Source organism: Heterocephalus glaber, unplaced genomic scaffold (genome assembly GCF_053883595.1).
Source record: "Heterocephalus glaber isolate CG9 unplaced genomic scaffold, H.glaber_assembly_v1.0 deba00001610, whole genome shotgun sequence".
NCBI lineage: Eukaryota > Metazoa > Chordata > Mammalia > Rodentia > Bathyergidae > Heterocephalus > Heterocephalus glaber.
Genome location: NW_028258381.1, coordinates 31,755,293 through 31,774,802, shown reverse-complemented (window position 1 = coordinate 31,774,802; position 19,510 = coordinate 31,755,293). Strand labels below are relative to the sequence as shown.

General features: G+C 42.9%; 1 protein-coding gene across 12 annotated transcripts in view; it reads right to left on the bottom strand.

Moving 5' to 3' along the window:
- Positions 1 to 19,510, bottom strand: part of Elmo1 (engulfment and cell motility 1) — a 578,859-nt gene that overhangs the window by 16,566 nt on the left and 542,783 nt on the right. For all 12 annotated transcript variants that reach the window (XM_004840283.4, XM_087195837.1, XM_004840282.4 and 9 more), the window contains 3 exons: positions 17,995 to 18,107; positions 8,792 to 8,899; positions 1,820 to 1,902 (listed from right to left, as the gene is read on the bottom strand). In XM_004840283.4, coding sequence (XP_004840340.1) covers positions 1,820 to 1,902; positions 8,792 to 8,899; positions 17,995 to 18,107 — 304 coding nt within the window. The remainder of the gene's footprint in view (positions 1 to 1,819; positions 1,903 to 8,791; positions 8,900 to 17,994; positions 18,108 to 19,510) is intronic.

Genomic DNA, 19,510 nt, shown 5'->3' with positions numbered 1-19,510 from the left:
TTCTTTCTCTGATACAGGTCCTTTCTTTAAGTAGACCTAATTTTCTGACCTGTATTGTTTTTCTTCTGACTGTACAAATTCTTTTAACATATTTGTAGAGTAGGTCTGTTGGCAATGAATGCCCTCAGTTTTTGTCTTATCATACATGTTTGAAGGGAAACTTCACTGGACATGGAATTCTAGATGGGTGGGATTTTTCTTTAAGCACTCCATCCACTCCACTCTCTTCTTGCTTGTAATGGTTTCTGGTGAAAAGTTCACTCTAATTTTTATCTTTGTTCTTCTATGAATAAGGCCTTTCCCCCTTTTGGGTTCTTTCACTTTTTTCCTTTTTCTTTGGTTTTTCTTCAGGTTGAATATGATATGCTTAAGTATTTGCTTTTTGGGGTCTTTATCCTGGTTGGTGTCTTCAAAATTTTCTTTATTTGTGCTTTGATGTCTGTCGTTATTTTGGGAAGTCCTTGGCCACTACTGCTTCAATATGTCTTCTGTTTCACTGTCTTTATCTCTTCTGGTCTTACATTATCCACATGTTTCTCCTTTTGCAATTATGTTACAGTTCTTTGATGTTCTGTTCTGATTTTTTTCTTTCTTTTTCTTTTTGCTTTCTTAGAAAGTTTCTATCAACCCATCATGAAGCTCACTGATTACTTCCTCAACCATATGAAGTTTACAAATAAATGCACTGGAAGAAATCTTCACTTCTGCTACACTGTTTTTGATTGAAAATACTTTCTTTTTGAATCACAGTGTTTCCATCTCTCTGCTTACATTACTTCTTTATTTCATGTGTTGTCTATTTTTTTCCATTAGAGCTCATAACATTTGAAATCTTAAATTCCTCATCCAACAATTTCACTATCTATGTCATACTGGAATCTGGTTCTGATGATCACTTTGTTTCTTCTCCATAATTTCTCCTTGGTTTTTGCATGTTTCTAATTTTTTTTTTGTTGGAATGTAGACATGTTATATCAGGTAACAAGAAGAGAGATAAAGTGAGGGCTTTAGGGTGACAATTTATGTTAATGTGACAAGGATTTGAGCTATGTTTAATGTCCACTGTAACTGCAAGGGCTAGAGGCTTCAAATTCTTCTAATTTCTCTGTTTTTGTGTTCTCTATTGACTTTGCCTTCCCTAAGCGATCCTCTTCAGACAGTCTGTACCTTCCAGATCTTTTGGTTATAATCCACTACTACTATTTTGGACTTTGCCTGACATGGTGGTAAGGGATGGGAGTAGTGTAACAGTCTATAATCATCCAATAAATATTCAACTTTCAGAGGTCCTATGTGCTTCTCTTTTTCAAGTGTTTCTCCAGTTGCATAGGTTTATTCTTCCTGTCTGCTCTTCTTTTTCCCAGCTGCAGAATTTCCACCTCTTTAAGGCCCTGATCACTAGTGACTATGTTTCATTCAAGCAGCTTGTCCCTGACTATCTCAGTGACACCCCAGAGAGGCTGCTATGGACAAGACTGGGGAAGGGAGACATGAACATAAACAGGTCAGGGCAGAATGGATAAGGATGGGGGAGGAAGCTCGGGAGGACAGGGTGAGAAAAGCCAGGACAATTCTTAGGGTTGATTGTACACAGGAAGTGAGAGAATGGAAGACACAGTGAGCATTAGAAAATGGCTAGGGAGAGAAGAATAAGGGCAAGAGACATAACATGAATCAGAAACGAAAAAAGATCAGAGATATGTGTCTCAATATAATACAGATATACCCATACATATTGCTATAAAGAAAAGCTTAGATCATCACAACCGCTGGCTGCATGGTGCAGTCAGAGCTGTTTGCAACAATTTGGAAATCATACCTTGTTTTGTTTAAGGGCACCTTTCTCTTTCATATGAGGGCAGTCCTTTCCCGTCACCACGGCTTTGATATCTGCCACTGGCACTGCAATTCATAAAAGAAAACAAAAGTAATGACATCATTGAAAGCTTGGATATCAATAAAGAAGCAGGACAAGGCACCTGTGGTGCCATTCCCAGAAGCTACTGCAAAAAGAGAAAAGGACAGTGCTAACAAGATGAAGATTAGCCAGGCAGTGTCCCAGGCCTAGAAACTAAAATACATTCTTATATTCTGGTAAAAAATCATCCCTGGAGAGACAAAGCAATATCCATGAGCAGAGTTTTGGTCACTGAAACAAAGAATAAATAAACAGCCCTCATAGTAGTGTTGGAAGATGGCATCAGAAGGCACAGGAGGTAACAGTGATGGAAACAGCAACAGTGGTGCTGATCCTGACACTACAGAAGGTTTCTGTGTGCCTAGAACAGTGCTAAGTGCTTTATGTGCATCAGTATCTTTTCCACAGCATCTGCATCTATTTAGCTTCTGAGTTTGGGATAAATAGGGAAAGCAGCCCTATCTCAAGAAATTTATCTGACTCTGAAAGTTCTGAATTCTTAACTCTCCAAAGTCTCTCTCTACCATCTAATTAATTCTGACAACAATTCTGTGAAGTAGGTTTGATTATCTCCATTTTATGACAATGAAACTTAAACTCAATTAAATGAAGAAAATCTTCCTTTCTGATAGAGGATGATGAAAATAATGCAATTAGATGAGATGATAATATTTCCCTCTTACTTAGGAGTTAGAGGCAGCTAAGAAAAGATAGGGAAAATTTTGTGCATTTAAGATCAACTGAGAAAGAGAAGCCAGAGGATGGTTTAGAACCTTAAAAATGCATATGACCCTCTCTAATCCCTAGTTGCTCTGTTCCACCAGTGGTAAATGTGGGGAGGGGCACATGCTCACTGGCTTGGCTCAACCAAAGGTGGGAGTTTAGGATCTGTGAGTGATCAATTCCTTACATTCCCTCAGTGATGGTAACGAGAGATTTCACAGTTAACACTCACATGCTTTTATTGAGGAAAATGACTTTAGGATTTGACAGCTAGATGAAGATAAAGTTACACAGTGTATAGAAGTTTAAAACAATAGAACTGGAAGGTCCTTTAAAGCCAACATTTTCCTGGTCCCTTAAAATTACTAAGAACTTTATCCAAATCTGATGACACCCCAAGAGCTCTCTTTTATCCTAAGAGTGGGATTGTGATGAGCCTTCCAGGAATCTCTGCAGGCTCCCTACCATCTGCCCTACTACATCTGCTCCTCTTCCTTGCAGCCCTGATTATAGACCTTTTCATTGGACATAATTTGTACTCACTAATATGTGACTTTTTACTTCACCTAGCAGCATGAAAGACTGTATTTCCCAGAAACCTCAGCAGTTAGGTGAGGTCATATGACTGGTTCTGACCAATGAATTGTGAGAGGAAGTGCTTCTTGCCTAGGCCAAGCCAATGGAAAGCACATGTCCTTGATTATACCTTCCCCAGCTGCAGAAACTGAAGGAGCACACGTTCTGTCCAGATGGTGTAGCTATGGATGGCAAAGAAGCCCTTGGCTTGTGTCCCTGAATGACTGGGTGGAGCAATCCTTCACCAACTCATAGCAGTTATGTAATGTGAGTGAGAAACTAACTTTGTTGTGCTAAGCCATTGCGATATGGGGTTGGTTGCTTCTGTGGTGTAACGTGGGAGTGCAGCCTCTCCTAAGTGGCATAATCTTTACTTCAGGCACCTTTCCTGACACTGCCTCGCACCTCAGATCGGCATCTTCCTGTTAGTGGTTCCTGAACTTTCTGTGACCATGAACAATGACTTCCATTCTCCTCAGGTTCACTTTCATGACCAAGGATTGTCCTGTTCCCCTCTGTGGCTTACCTGGCAGTTTAATCACTATCCTACAAGGGCACATAAAGACACTTTGGAAAACGGGTCAAAATTTCAGTAGAGACATAGAAGTACATTTTTGATATAATTATATATTTGATATAATGATAAAACCAATTCTGAAAACCTCCTCAAAGCTCACATGGGGTTTGCATCACCAGTACATTTTGAAAAGTCATTTGTTATATTACATGGTCAATGAAGTAGAGGCAGTGTTGGCAATCTACAATTTTAAGTCAACCTTTGGCTTTGAAAACTTACCATATGGAATGGGATGAGAGTAATATAAATGCCTGACATGGGGGTCAACCTTCAGAATGGCTAATGGGAAGACTTCAGGGGAGAAAAGGCACTTTCTCCCTAGGTTGTGCGACAGTACATATTTCATCTTTTTATTTATACTGTCCCTTGTCAGGAAGATAAGCTGCTAGATCACTCATCAGATTATGACTAAAAAGAAAATACAAAATCTAAAAATACAGAGTAGCTCTGAAAGGTTGCTTTTTGCATACTTTGTCTCTAGATGAATTGGAAGAGCAGCCATGGGGAGGGCTAAAAATGTCCTCTCCATTCCAGGAGCAGAAATAGAGGGGTCAGACTTTTGGTTTTTGAATCTATACCCTAAGAAGGCAGCACAGGGCTCTCAATGAGCTCAAAGCCAAACTAGTATTTTGACCAGGTCTTTTTTGAGGGAGCCAAATAAAGAAGTGGAATCCAGAGATAGTAGAACCAAGAGGGTCGCTAGGGGAAGGAGTACCACTCCTACTACTCTTGTCTCCTGGGGCATGGCCTCATTTCTTACCATTATTCAGTTTAGGGTGAGTTGAGACAATCTTAATCTTACAGATGGGAAGACTGAGGCTCCAAGAGAGGAAGTCACTTATGCAGTGTCACACATGGTCCTTGATAGGCTGGGATTCCCCTCTGTGGAAGATGCCAGCACCACAAATCAAGCTGAGTATGGCCCCAAATGTGATTACCATTTCCAACATGTTCAAGAAACTCTTTGCTGACATCTGTGTAAGAGACTTTAACTGTGATTTAAAACAAAAATATTACTGAAAATGTAAATGTGGCCACCATGAGGCAGTTTCTACTGTCACTGCTGGGAGCCTGGTTAAGGCATAACAGCTCCCAAGCCAAGGCTCGGGGACAGCTCCATGCAGAAGCTCCTTTGGGGGGTGACAGAGGAGGCACAGGCTGAGCCCAGGGGAGCTGAGTGCAGATTCTGGTCTTCTCTCTTGGCAGGTCAGCCATGAGCACCAAGTGATGGAAAGAGAGAATCTAGATCCCCTACTATTCTACCACTTTGGGCTTAAATTCTCAGAGCTGTAGCTTCCTCATCTGCAAGGGGAAATGATACATGCTGTGGCCCATAGGGCCCTTCTGAGAATTAGCTCCTAACACTGGAGTCAAGATCACTGTTGTCTCCCAATTTAAGCTGCAGATAGTACTGGGTAAAAATCTGGGCCACGCAATGGGATGGCTTCATTCAGACCTTTGCGTTGGTATTTCCTAACCTTGTAACCTTGAACAAGTTATTTAATCTTTCTGCACTTCCATTTCTGAATCTGTGAAATAAGGATGGGTAATACCTGCTTCTTCAAGTTGCATAAAGATAATGTATGGAAGTAAAGCTCTTAGCACGGTGCCTGGCATATTAGATGCACTCAACAAATGGCACTTGCAATTATTGCCATTTTCAATAATCACAGTTAATTCTCTCTGTAATGGAAGAGGGACCTAAATTCTTCACTGTGCTGCCTGGGCCCACGGTCTGCACTTCATCAGCCTGTGTGGGCTGCTCTTCTCTTTGGCCATAACAGGCTTCTTCTCTTACTGCAGGGGCGTCTGCTCATGCTCTTCTCCCTGGCCCTTTGATGTGGGAGTGAGGAGCCTGACCTAGATATGATCAACGGGAGGCCGGGAGGCCTGGGGCAGGGCTGGAAAGCAGTGTGAGAGGGGCATATGGAGATGTGGATTTTCAAGGGCTGTATTTCCTGGCAAACAAAATGAATATAAAAAGAGAGATTTCCCAAACCTTTGGGGAAGAAGACAGTTAAGAACAGGCCTTCAATCTTCAGTAGGGTAAGTTGTGTGAAGAGGATTTAATTACACTGTTTGGTCCATCAATATCTCAATATTCAGCACTGATTAGCTGAAGGGGCGGAAGAAAATTTCTCGCTTGGTCTCAAGAGAGTGCAGTCATACATGGCAAGAGCAATGACACTTAACATTAATTAATGGCAAGTCTCATTTTTCTAGTGGAAGGAGGTTTCTGACTTGTAAGAGCTCCAAGAGGGCAGCTGTTTTTGCTCCAGGCAGAGTGCAGAATGACAGGGAATACAGACCAGGAGGCATGCTTGAAGCAGCAGACTTCAATCTAGTGGGCCAAGGACTTCTCACCTCCTCTCAGGGACATTCGTTATGTGAATATATCTGCTTCTCTGGCACACGTGTGCAGACAGATGCAATCTCACCAACACATGCAACAAGTACACACACGCACTGTCACAGCTATGCACTCTTGGTCTATCTCACAATGGATAAAGTGTGGAGCAGCCTTTGGAATTTCACATTACTGGACTTCAAAGGCTGCGAAGGAATGGGAAGGAGAGGAGTTTTGGAGGCCTTGAGAAGAGGGACTGCCACAACCCTCTCCCAGAACTAGTGTCACCATGGCTACTCCCAAAGCCATGATCTGAGAGATCAGCTCTGGCCTGGAGCGTCTGCCATCCCCTGGCAAGGTGGAGACTTCCTGTGTTTAGGATCATGCTAGTCATTTCCAGCCTGGGTCCTTGGAATTAAAGGCCTTGTAGAGTCGGGGGACATCAGTTCATGGATGAGGTCTGGAAGTGCCTGACATGGGGCTCCGGTTCTAGACACACTCTAGAGCCTTCTCTAGAAGCAAGGCCCAGTTGCCTAAGAAACTGGCCAGGGTACATCAAACTGAGTATGGTGCATTTCACGCTGGCAAGCCTGCCAGCCACACGCTGACTTGGGGTTGAAAAATGGATTTTATTCCTATAAATTACGGAATATCATGTCCAGTGGGCGAGAGAACTGACTCACTGGGCACATGGGGAAATCATGTTGTGACTTTCCTGTTGAGATAACCTCCCACTGTCTTGGTCCAGTGGACCGTGGGGCGGGGCGGGGGGGCGCCTCCCAGACAGTGGCTGTTGCTCTAACCAATAATAATCTCTAATTCTTTTCGTTTAACTGTGATAGAGCAGTGAATACAAATTGCTGGCCCCAGATAGTTCCTACTTCGAAACTTTTCCAGTGAGTTTTTGCCCATTAACAGCAAGTGGGACAAAATGAGGACATTGGTATGAGTCTTTCATGAAGCTGATTTAATTCGGCAGAAGGGACTGCCTTTATTCCACTTTCTTACCTATTTTTGTCATCAAGGGCTATTTGTTTTATGAAAAATTGTGATATTAAATTTTAGTTAGATTTTATTCTGTGACATCCCTTTCTTGCCAAAATTAAAGAGTGGCAACACTCTTTCAATTCACTTCATGTACTTATTGGTGAAAGCTGCACTGGGGAAATCACTACGTGCAGTATAGCGAAAATCTAGCTTAGCCATTCTCAAACTGGAGTAGGCATCAGAGTTACCTGGAGGGTCCATGAAGACAGAGTTTCCATCTCCCCACCAAGTCTCTGATTCAGCAGGTCCGGGGTTAGGACCCATGGATTTGCCTTTCTATGAACTTCTTAGGTGACACTGCTGTTGAGTTCTGGGCACCACACGTAGAGAACCACCCGCCTGGCTTTCCAAACTCTGAATGGAGGGTCCTTGTGTATAGGGACAAGTCCAGGACCTATAGCGTGGATGTGGGGCACAGCCCAGGCTCTGCCGAAGAACACTTCAGGTTTCTCCTCCCTGCCTTAGGGTTGCAATTGTGTGGGCCAGGGAGGGAGTTCTCCCATGGAAAGAAACGAAGTACCTGGCACTACTAAGACCAGATTGTCCCATTTTTAAGCTGGAGAAAGAGACAGTGCTCCAGGCTGTATGCCTGAGATGACAGTGTGGAGTCTGAAAGTTTCACAAAATTTCCTGCTCATGTTTTATTTTTGCCTTCCATGGCCGTGAGCTATAAGGAAGGACGTTCAGATTTGACTTCCATGGTCCCTTGGTGACAAGGGGAAGGAGTGAGGTGGGGGTGCGTTCTCCCTGGGACACATTCATCTGCACAATGCAGGGCCAACCTGGCTTTCAAAGGTCACTTCAAAGTGACCTGACTGTTTACTCCCTCTTTGATTTCTCTCCCTGGCATCTCCCCTGAGGCTGCATTTCCTTTATCTCATTTCTCTTCCAAATCAATTCATCACCCTTGAGAATGTCAATGCTTCTATTATACTTTACTTTATACACTTAGCAATGAACTTGGCACTTGGCACTTGGTTTGGTATTAGGCTAAAAGAATTATGCATATTACTACCTCTTCAAAAGCATGTGTGTTAAACCAGACAACATACAAAAAGCAAATAAATGTAAATAAATATTTGGGGAATATTTAGCAAACAGTAGGATGTCATTCATCATAAAATTTTCAAAGTGTCAGTTACTTCTTTGGAATAATAATATTTGGATCCAGCATTAACTCCTCATTAGCAGTATGGGACACATTAAACCATTAGGAGTACATACGGTAAAGGCAAGTATATAAGTTATGTGAAATTATTTCATAAGAAATAAGAAAAAGACAACTGACAAAATTGGATTTGTGCTCTTTTGGGCCCTTGAGATAGCATCTGGATAAGTAATGTCAAAAGCAGGCATCAGAGCCCCAATTTTACATTGTTCAGGAAAGATATATGAGCATTCCTTTTGTATTTCCTCCTGTTTGGTCCCAAATGTCAAATCCATCAAGGTCTCACACTTCCTGAGAATGTTCAGCCAGATCTGTGCCAAGATGAGCCACGTTCCAAAGGTCTACCTGGGCTGATAGTCTGGGTGCATGTTACATTGGGAAGAAAACCAACCAATGAACCCAAACTCAGGTGTCCTACCCAAAAGCGACACTTACGTTTGTCCTGCAGGGAATCATGGGGGACCTCTCCCTGAGGGTTTTCTTCCAAGTCTCCATAATGCAGGACCTTGTGATTTGGGGAAAGCCGACAATACCAAAACTTGTCTAAGGAGAAAAGCACAAGTATACAAGGTAAGTGATTCTGGTTTCCGAAAATATGGGCATGGTTATTTTCTAATGCTTTTGCCTGGAAGAACAAATAATTTGTTTGATTTTAGGCCTTGAGAAAGAATAGATTCTAGCACCTAGGGCAGGAAGCCCCCTTCTGATCTGGATACATAGGTGTCACTTGTACTGCTTGGTATACATTTGGTGATCATTAGGAAAGTCACCAACTCGTTCCAGGTTAATAGCAAAAGATTTTCTGAGGTGATGGCTTCCAAAGGAAATTTTCCCACCAAGGGGCAATTCTTTATCCACTTGGGCCTGTAAAAGCAGGGAGGGAGCTGAAGACGAAACAGCATGCTTAGAACTTAGCTGCTTCTATTTCTCCCTGGCTTTTCAGAATGCCCAGGTAGTTGTGGGCAAGGTAGCACCTTAGCTGACATACTATAATTCACTCCTGCAACTGATGGAAACAAATGATCGATGAATGATTGCTGGGAGAGGAGTGAAACACACGAGGGTGGGATTCGTGAAGGGATCATGTGCATATATCAGGAGTTTAGTGAAGGAATGCAGATATGCAGTCATTCTCCTTGTGAATTCCGCAAGTTTATTTCTGAATGGGCATGACCAGGGCTCTGGGATTATTTTTACAAATAACTCCTTCAACTTTTACCTCCTGAGCTACAAAGTGTAATAAGAAAATTTGAATAAGGCTGTGAGGCAAAGAGAAGTAGGCAAAGGGCACTTTTTATAGATCTGCAGATTACGAATGAAGAACTTGAATGGTGACAGTAATGGTTGTGCTTCTTGTGGCTCCAGAGGCTTAGCCTAGATGCTGCCTCCTCCAGGAAGTCCCTTTGATCTCTTCAGTAGAAGGGGCTCTCCTCTTGATCTGAGCACCCTCCCTGTACCACAAACAGCTTGGGCTAGCCGTAATGCTGCCCACAGGCTAACCACTAGAGCATTCCCCTTTATTTTCAGCGACCCTAGGAAAGCAACTTGCCCAGTTACTGATGGGAGAAGAGAACTCCAGGGTGCTCATCAGTACTCATCAGTGTGGAGAAGACAGTGTATCTCTGATGACAGCTACTGTCTTCAAATTGCAATGTCCCCTTGGTGCTGTGCGTGGCGCATCAAAGCTGCATAGGTGATCTTGGCTGATTTGATAAATGAAGACCCAAAGAGACATAATTAAAAGACTGAAGGTCCACAGCATCCATTACCTTTGGGCTCCTTCATACCTTTCCAGGGCTCACTCTATGGTCTTAGTCAAGTCACCTCCTGCAACCCCAAATTGTTTTTGAAACCACTCTGACTAAAAAGCTGTCTATTACATTCAAAGAAAAGAGGTTTTCTATCTAAAATTGCTTTCACTGCAAAATCATGTTTTAACTATAATCCTTTTCATCGACAGAAAGAATTTTAAAAATAGAAGTAAAAGCCACACAATGAACAAGGAAAATGCCCAAAGCTGGCCCACAAAAGGGGAATGCCTTTGTGATTCCTATCTTCCGAGGCCCTAAGCTGGGCTTAAGAATTTCTTAGTGCGGTCAGAACATGGCGACCATATATTGAAAGGAATCTGAACAACGGTTCAAAAATTTGAGGGGGAGGTGAAGGTCATTTGATGACTAGGAACACATCTGGAGTTGCTACATCTTCAAACTGGCATTATACACATACCAAACCCAGGTCATTTTTCTGGAAAAGCACTTCAAATGGAGATGGGAAAAGTTATCCCCTGAATTATTCACAGCCATTTTAATTACGCAAATGTGCAATGACCGGTTTTCCATCAGGAGATGTATTTGGGAATTTGACTTACAATTCACAGTAGGAATTGTGAAGTGCAGAGGAGGTCACCATGAGTTTTGACCAGTGCCCTTGATGGCTCCCTCTTCCTAGAAGGAATTTCACTTCCCGCTGGCCTACACAGCCTGTGATGACCATAATTAAGCTTTCCTTCCCCTGCTACCTCTGAGGTGGGATTTTGGACTGAGTGACCGATGGGTGACAGGAAGTTTGGAAGAAGTCTGGACACGGCGACATTATATGAAGGAAAGCCTCAGCCTGCTCTTTATAGGTCTCCTTTCTGTTTAACCTGGTGTAAGCCCAAGGGCTTGGTGCTGGAACCTGAAGACAAGGATTCTATATGGCACAACCAACAGAGATCATGTATACTCAATGTATTTTGAGAGGAGGAATTAAGACATTTAACTTGTACACAATTTAATATAAATAGATATAATATGGAGTAAATTATACAACATACTCATTTATAAGATGTCATCATTTGAGAGACTGAAATATTTTGCTGTTTATATTTTCAGGCTACATTTATTTACCCAACAAATATTTTCAGTGTGAGTGTGCAATGAACAGTGCTCTACTGGGTAGCAAGAGATCACTGGAATGAATGGAGACTCAAGAGACAAAACAGAAACAAAACACAGGAGAGAAGGCTGCCCTCAGTTTCTACAGCCAGCCAAGAGAGAAATGGTGGGCACGCTTGTGTCCCAGATCTGGAAAGTAGGGGCAGAGAGTAATCAGGAACTCAGGCTGCACCGAAGCAGGACTAGAGAAGGTTTTTTTGGCAACATCTTGAATTCACTAATTATTAGAGAACAGAGGCTGTTTGTCAGGGTTCCAGGAGACAAACGATCATCTTCCTTGCAAAGCTGTCATGGATAAAAGAAACACAAGGCTGCCTGGAACTCTGTGGTAACTGTCTGGTGTACAGCTGATAGCATTTCCTCCTTCCTGAAGCTTGCATTTCCTTGACTGACATGACACCACCCTCCCCCGCTTTTCCTTCTTTTTCTGGCCAATTCTCCTGTTCTTCTGTCTACATCCTGTCTATTCCCAGAATGGTTAAGTGCAAAGAGAGCGGTGTATCACTGGTGTAAGCGATGTGTCCAGCTCTTGCATGTCAAACGGCAAGTCTTAGCAGGATGAAAAAACATAGGAAGGAAGGGCTGAAAAGCCCGAGAAGTTGTCTGGACTCATACACAAACGGGCACTGCTCAGCTGGTGTCTTCCTCTGGGAGGAATCTGGAGTCTGTGGCTTTGGCAGGTCTGGAGGCACCACGGCTTGTTTAGCTCTCCCTCAGGTGGAACTGCCATGAATGAGGGAGAGCTGAGCGCTAGTTGCCCCAGGACAGCACACTGACACATTGGCGCCAATGATTTCAGCATCAGGCACCAGCAGCAGCTTGATTTGCAGTTTCTTTTATGGTAAATACAATGTGTATTTTCCTTTCAAAACCCAGCATGATGTTACTAGTTCCTCAGTCCCTCTGGGCAAGAGAAGAGTGGATTTCATCACTAAAAGCAATTAGCAGGAAGCCATGAAAACATTAACAAAGATTGTTTGTTAGCATTTAAGAAGAAAATAAGAGTTAATATGGAGGTCTTCTATACAGTTATGGATGAGAATATGTTAATAGGAATCTCTTCATTCTCAAACTCACAACTATGGAGACAATTTTGTATGTCAATCTCTTTCAGAGAGAGAGAGAGAGAGATCAGAGGGGAAAAGCTACTATTAGACTCACAGGCCCAGGAAGAAAGGCTGATTAAAAATATTCCCAATGTCACACAGATTATCACAGAGCTAATAACCACTGACCACTGAGATTCCTGCCGTGCTGTCCAACAGATCTTTCTGTGCTGATGGAAGTACTCTATATCTGCTTTATCCAAAAGTAAGGAAATAAATTTCAAATTTTCTTTCATTTTAATTCACAAGTTCACAGGTGGACCAGCCAGCTGACTAGTAGTTGCCATGGGTGAGGTTGGTCATTCCGTGAAGCAGAGGGCAGCAAAGGAACTCAGTCCTGACCCTGCTGTGGAGGCAGGGGGCACTTCCACTGACTGTGGAGCCTGGAGTCAGCAGCTGGCTTATGATCCAGAGGACCCTGAGAGTCCATATCAGGGAGGCAGGACAGCTTTATCTCAACCCTGGCCTTCAACTACTTTCATGAGGATTTTGTGTCTTGCCTAATTCCACCTAAAATGTGCCAGATCTTCAGTGTGTTCAGGAGAAGGTCCTCTTCCTTCTTAAGACAGAAACTTCCCAAGCTGCAAAACAAGAAGGGCTCAGCAATGCCTTGAAAGAGAAATGTCATCTTCCAGGGGACGAGATCCACAATTTCTCCGTTGATCTAGTTAATGGAAACAGCAGCTATCGGTGCGGATGAAGGTCATCCTGCTTTTCACATCTTCCTCACTTCCTGCATATTGTTCAGAACCAGACCTGGCTGTGGTTCAGAACTCTGCCTCCCGGAGTCAGCAGTCTCCTGTTCCAGAGCTCCAGGTGCTCTCAGAGACGATCTGGCCTTACAGAAGCGTCAGAGCCGTCACACTGGATGCTCAGCAGCTGTGAGGCCTCAGCCAAATTATAAAGACTTAGGGATCCCCATTTTTCATTTGTGAAGTAATGGTAAATACATGAACAAGATATATATTAAGTATCCATTGTGCCTCTTCCACAGGGCTGACTCTGGACAAATGTTCATGCCTTTCTGCCTTTTGGGTCCATGGAGACTCCTCGTGTTCCCACAAGTGGCCCTTCCACATTTTGGGAACAATGATTATCTGTTGTTTTGATCTATTGGAAACTGCCTTCTTCCTGAAAATGAATTAGCTTTTTCTTCACTTGAAAAATATGCACTTATTTATACCTGACATTTTGTTAAGATGACTTATGCTGAGGTTTAATGAAATTGCAAAAGAAAAATTCCATTAAAGATAGAGGAAGAAACAGGCTGCTCCTCCAAATGGTTTATATGATTCCTGGGCTGAAAAATCCCATTTAGCTCAAGGATTCTGACTGGGCCACAGAAGCAACGTAAGGTGGGGAAGCGCGAAAAGGATGAGGGGGCAGAAGTGTTGTCCAGAATTCAAGTTCAAGATGATTTTGTCATGTTAGCACTTAGAGAAGGGGTGATGTTCACTGAAATGGACAGTGTCCTCAGTAGATTCTAATTTTTATTTTTATCATTTCCAGTGTTTAGTTCTGGGCTTTACCAAGACCATTCAGTGCTGGAGCCTGGGGTGTAACTCAGTGGTAGAGTGTTTACCTAGCAGGCATGAGGCTCTGGGTTTGATCCCCAGCAATACAAACAAAAGAACAAAAAATAAACCATTTTTTGGTTCATTTTCAGTGATTTCAAGTGATGCTGAAAGACCTTAATTTCCAAAATCTAGAAAGTAGAAAGCAGCTCTTGAGACCACAGATTCTCCTGCAGCAAATGGTGGCTTTAGCACAGAACACCTCTGGGATTCCATCTTCACTGGACCCTGCAGGAGTCCAGGGAATGGAGGGAGAGGCAGAGGCTCTCTACTGTGTGGTGAAGAAAGACTGGGGGAACAGGTATGGGACATCGACTGCCACTCTGCCTTCTGTGATTAAAAAGCTATATTCCGAGGAACTACAAACCAAACTTAAGAACATCATCTGTAATATTTGGTCAATGAGCTAAGCGAGCACCATGCTCAGTGTGAAAGATGTATAATTTTATTTAACCATTTCAACTACTAGATACAGGAACTGGTATCATCTCTGCTTGACCAAAGAGGAAAGAAGCACAGAAAGGGGCAGCAGGTTGCCCAAGGCTACCCAGCTCAAGAGTGGGGAGGCCGGGACTTGGCCCCAGCTCGATGTCTGACATACTTCACCGTCTCCCAGCTCTCATGTAGCTAGAACTCCCAGAAGCCCATGTGTTTCCTGTTCACACCGGACTATCCAGGCAGCAGAACTGTGAATGAGACAAGTGGAAGGATGGGCAAGGACCACCTAGGGGCCTTGGAGCCAAACGTGGTCCAGGAGAGCAATCAGTGTATGTTCCTCCACTTTCCAATTTTGTGGGACTGCAGGCTCATTCATATTTTCCCTTATGAAATTTGTCACTTGAATCCACACGTATGCATTTTTCTCCCTGCTGGACAAGTTTATAGGGAGCGTGGCCATCGCTTCCGTCCAAAGGGACCTGCTCTTTACCCCGCAATGACTGTGAAAGGCAGGTATCTATCCTGGTCTGAGCTCTGTTGTGGAAGTGAGTCTTTCTTAACGGGATTAAAATTGATTTTATATCACATTCTTGTTAATCAGTGTAAAATATAAATGGAATGTTCTGATGGGGTGATAGGAACCCAATTTCAGGACAGTCTGCTTGAATTCCCATTTTTAAGCACAAAGCAGTCAGTAGATTGCAAATCCACTTACAAACACCAAGAGCCTTCCTATTGCATGCAAGATGATCTTGTGTTGAATACAGATGGCCATGCTCCCTGGGGAACTCAACAAATAAACTTATCATTTGGATGCTAATTTTTTATTAACTAAGTAGTTCATTTTTAGAAAGTTAAAAAAATCTACAGATAAGGGATGAATACTTTTTTAACAACAACAAAACTGTAATAATTATATCTAGAAACAGGATTATTTTGATAGGATCTGCCCCTATAAGCCTAGAAAGGGAAGTCTCTAGTAGACTGGAAGGTTTAATTCAGTTTGAAGAATTAGGATTTTAGCATCAGTGGAAGTATTTGGTGCTTTGTGTCTATCTGCCATCTCCCATCTGTACCCCTTGCCCAATGCCTCAGTTACCCTGATGAGGGCCATGTATCCTGAATGTTAATTTTTACAAAAGCAACAAATAAATCAAGGCATGCAACTGACTATCTGGGTAACTGGGCTCTCTGCTCTTTTAGTGCATCTCTCTCATTTTTTTCAGATTGGAACTGGTGGCCTTGAGTGGCACCATGTCCTGCCTAATGCCACCCTGGTGGGTAATGACAGAGCTGAGAAGCTCAGAACCAAGCCCCCTTGATATCAGCTCACTGACTTTTTTTCCTACACAATCTTCCAAATAACAGTAGTTAACTTTTGTGATGTTTTCTAATAGCTACATTCATGACTATCTTTCTTCCTCCCAATGACCTCAGGAGGTGGGATTGCACAGGATCACATAGCTGGATGGAGTTAGGAGAAGCCACACCATCTGGCTCCAGGTTTCCTGTCCTTGTCACTATGCTACTGTTGTCATCTTGGAGTGCCACTTATGCTGACATGACGCCAAGTGTCAGGAAGACCATGAGCAAGGAAGGCGTGGACTCATCTTCGGTGGCTCAGTGGGAGATGAGTCCCCTTTCCACGCTCTGCTTAACTCTGCCCCTTATCTTCTCCTGATGCCCAGCACAAAGCTCACAGTCAGGCTTCCCAAACTCAGTGAACAACCTGCACACTTGTTCTGCCAGAAAGTTCTGCCTTTGGGAGTTCCTCAATATGATTTTTTTTTCTCAATATGATTTTTAATGGTAACTTTGAAATAGTTCAAATCTACTGAATTCTCAGTACAGAGCAGATAAGTAAATAGACAGAGAGACAGGCTCAGCACAAACCCAACATGACTATTATTATTAGTGAGTGAGCTGTAGTGTCTATGGTTTTAAAAATATACACCAGAGTTTCTCCCAGGCATAAGTGATATTTGCGCTTGTTACAGTTGTCAGTGTCTGTGCCTATTCCTGGCTCTTCCTCAATCTCTTCACCTCTCCCCAAACTTTATTTTTCAGTTTTACTGTTGGGCTGTTGTTTCTAGGACAGTATGGCATGAGAACTTTGTGTAACCAGTGCCATGTCAAGACAGCTAGAAAACAATCAAGGCAAGGAAACAGGTGGAAATGCTTCCCACCTACTGGATCTGGTCGATGGCAACCATTTTGGTTTGACATTTTGAGGTTAGAAAATATAGAGACAGTTCAGAAATCTGCCTTAAAAATTATGAAAACTCATTCTACTTCACCTTAATTCACTGTTATTTATATCCCCCTAATGAAATAACTGGCCTAGAAGAGAACCTGTTAGGGAGCTTGAGAATAAAAGCTATCCATGCTGAAAACTCCCAGATCCAGTCCAACACCGGATGCCAGCTAACTTAACATCACAGAAAGTCATGAAATGGGAGGGCCATGGAGCTGCAGAGGAACAGTTATTGCTCTTCTGTGACTTTGGGCAGGTTACTTAACCTCTTGGTATCTGTTTCCTTCTCTGTTGTTAGGGTATAGATCTAAAATACGACCCCTCTCCAAGTCCAAGAGTGCAGAGGTGGGGCTTTCATAAGGTCACTGGGTCACAATGTCTCTAATGTCATCAGTGGGTTCATCCACTGACAAGATCATGATTTGATGACATAACTGGGAGGTAATGAAAACTTTGGAGGTGGGCCCAATTGAAGAGAATGGCTCACAGCAGTATGACCTTGGGGACTTTATCTTTTCCCTGGCCCCTTCCACTCTGGATGGCTGTCTCTTTCTTGCTCTCTCTGCTTCCTGGCTACCATGAAATGTGTAGCTTTCCTCCACCACACCCTTCCACCATGATGTTTCTACCTTGAAGACAGCTGACCACGGCCTGAAACTTTTAAAGCCATGAGGCAAAATAAATCTTTTCTCTTTTTAGTTGTTTTAAGGTATTGGGTCACAGCAACAAACGCCCACTAACACATCTGTAAACATGGCATAATCACAATAGCTACTTCACACGGTATTGTGAGGACTTGCTGCATTAACACAGTTATGCACCGCTTAATAGGAGTATCTATGAAATGTATCGTTAGATGGTGTTGCTGTTGTGTGAACATCACAATCTGTACTTACACACAAACTAAGATTGTTATAATTTCACTAGATGATAGAATCCTATGGGACCACCATTGTCTATGTGGCCCACTGTTCATCAAAGCATTGTTATGTGACACATGACTAAGTAACATGTTTAGAAAGAAGCAAAGCACATGGTAGGGTCACAGTACATTAGCTGATGTTGATACCACCATTGCAGCCTTATGTCACTAAGCAAAGAATGAACGGCTCTTCAGCTCACTCTGTGGTTCCTCTGGTAAATCTGGACTTCAGTTTTCCTTCTCCCTGAGGATGAATAGGAACCAGAACTGGCCTGGACTGTTATTCCTGTCCTGAGCTATTTCTGCGGCATAGCCTGCCCTTTCTTCATCAACACCAGGCCCTGGAGATCCCCCAGGAGCAGCTGCTGTTGGTAGTACCCCAGTACAGAGTGTCCCCACACATACCTTGCCTCCGCCTGGCATTGAGTTTCCGAAAGCAGGTCCCTTCCACGAGACGATTCAGGCGTTGTTGTTTGATCAACTCCAAGATCTCTGGCTGGATCTTCTCCTTCAGTTCCCTGTTGGAGGACACACACATTGCACAATGTGCCTAAAGAAGCACTGTGTGGTTGGTAGCATCATGGGCACAAGGGCAAGGGAGTGTGGGTGCCACAACCGTTTATGAGCATCCCAGGGGCGCCCAAGTTGGCACTGTACAGAATTGCTTATTAAGGGCCAGTGGCCGGGGTTATCTGACATTGTAATGCTACCAATTCTCTGACATTTACAGAATAGCCACAAAAGCACCAGCTATTTTAGGGATGTTTTTCCAGAATAAAGTATCCTGATACCTTTTCTCTGGCTTTTTAAAAGCATAGATCGAACTTATATAAGTTCTGTAAGATAGTAAATCCCTGGCCTCAAAAAATTTTTCCCTTGCAGCAAGTAAACTCCTATAGTACATTTGTGATCTGACCAAACAGGAATATTGGGAAACCATGTGATTGCCACTTGTAGTAATGCTTTAAAAATGAAGTGTCTCCCAGAGACATCTGTATTGAGGGCTTGATGCACAAAATGGCAATATTCAGAGGCCATACTTAGAAATGTGACTGGATCATATAAAGAGTTCATAGCTCAATGTGGCCTAATTGGATGAGGTAGGTCACTGGGGCTGGGGCTTTGAAGGGTACAACCTGTTCCTGGCCTCTTTCCTTGGTCTCTGCTTCCTGGCTGCCATGGGGTAAGCAAGTTTCCTCCACCATGCCTTTCCACTGTGATGTTCCTGCTTTGGAGCCAGTGGACCATGGACTGAAACCTCTAAGACCATAAGCCAAAATAAACTTTTCTTCATTGAAGTTGATTTAAGTCAGGCATTTTGTCACAACAACGGTGAGCTAACATATTATTCCACAGCACAGTCTCTTGGAAAACCACAGGACCACTTTCCATTTTCTATTCTGTTCTTTCACAAAGGGGACCCATGATGCTGTCCTAGATTCTTGCCCACAGAAACTGAGATAATGATGAGATAAATTAACAATTATTTGCATCTTGTCTCAGGCTAATATGATGTAATTAATTTTACATGCACTATGCTGCAAAGATATCATGATGGAGTGTAAGGGCCTTCAAATTTTTTAATTTGGAAAGAATTTTAAAGAAGAAAACTTTATGTGGCACTCTGCATTTGAGTTTAGTGAAGCCAGAGTTGATCTACTTGAAGCTGGACAAGGAGACTCTGAGCCCAGCTCAAAGACTGGTGCTGGAAGTACTGGCTACAGATTTAGAAGTCAGGAGTTCCACTGAAGGTTGAGCCCTAACAGCACTAATTCATCTAAGTCTCAGTTCTCTTCTATGTAAAATGGGGATAAGAATTTTTCCTGGGATTTCCCTAGAAGAGGCAATGTGAACAGGATCCTCTATTTAACGGTGGGCAGGAACACGAGGCATTACTAAATGAGCTTTGGCCTATCTTCTC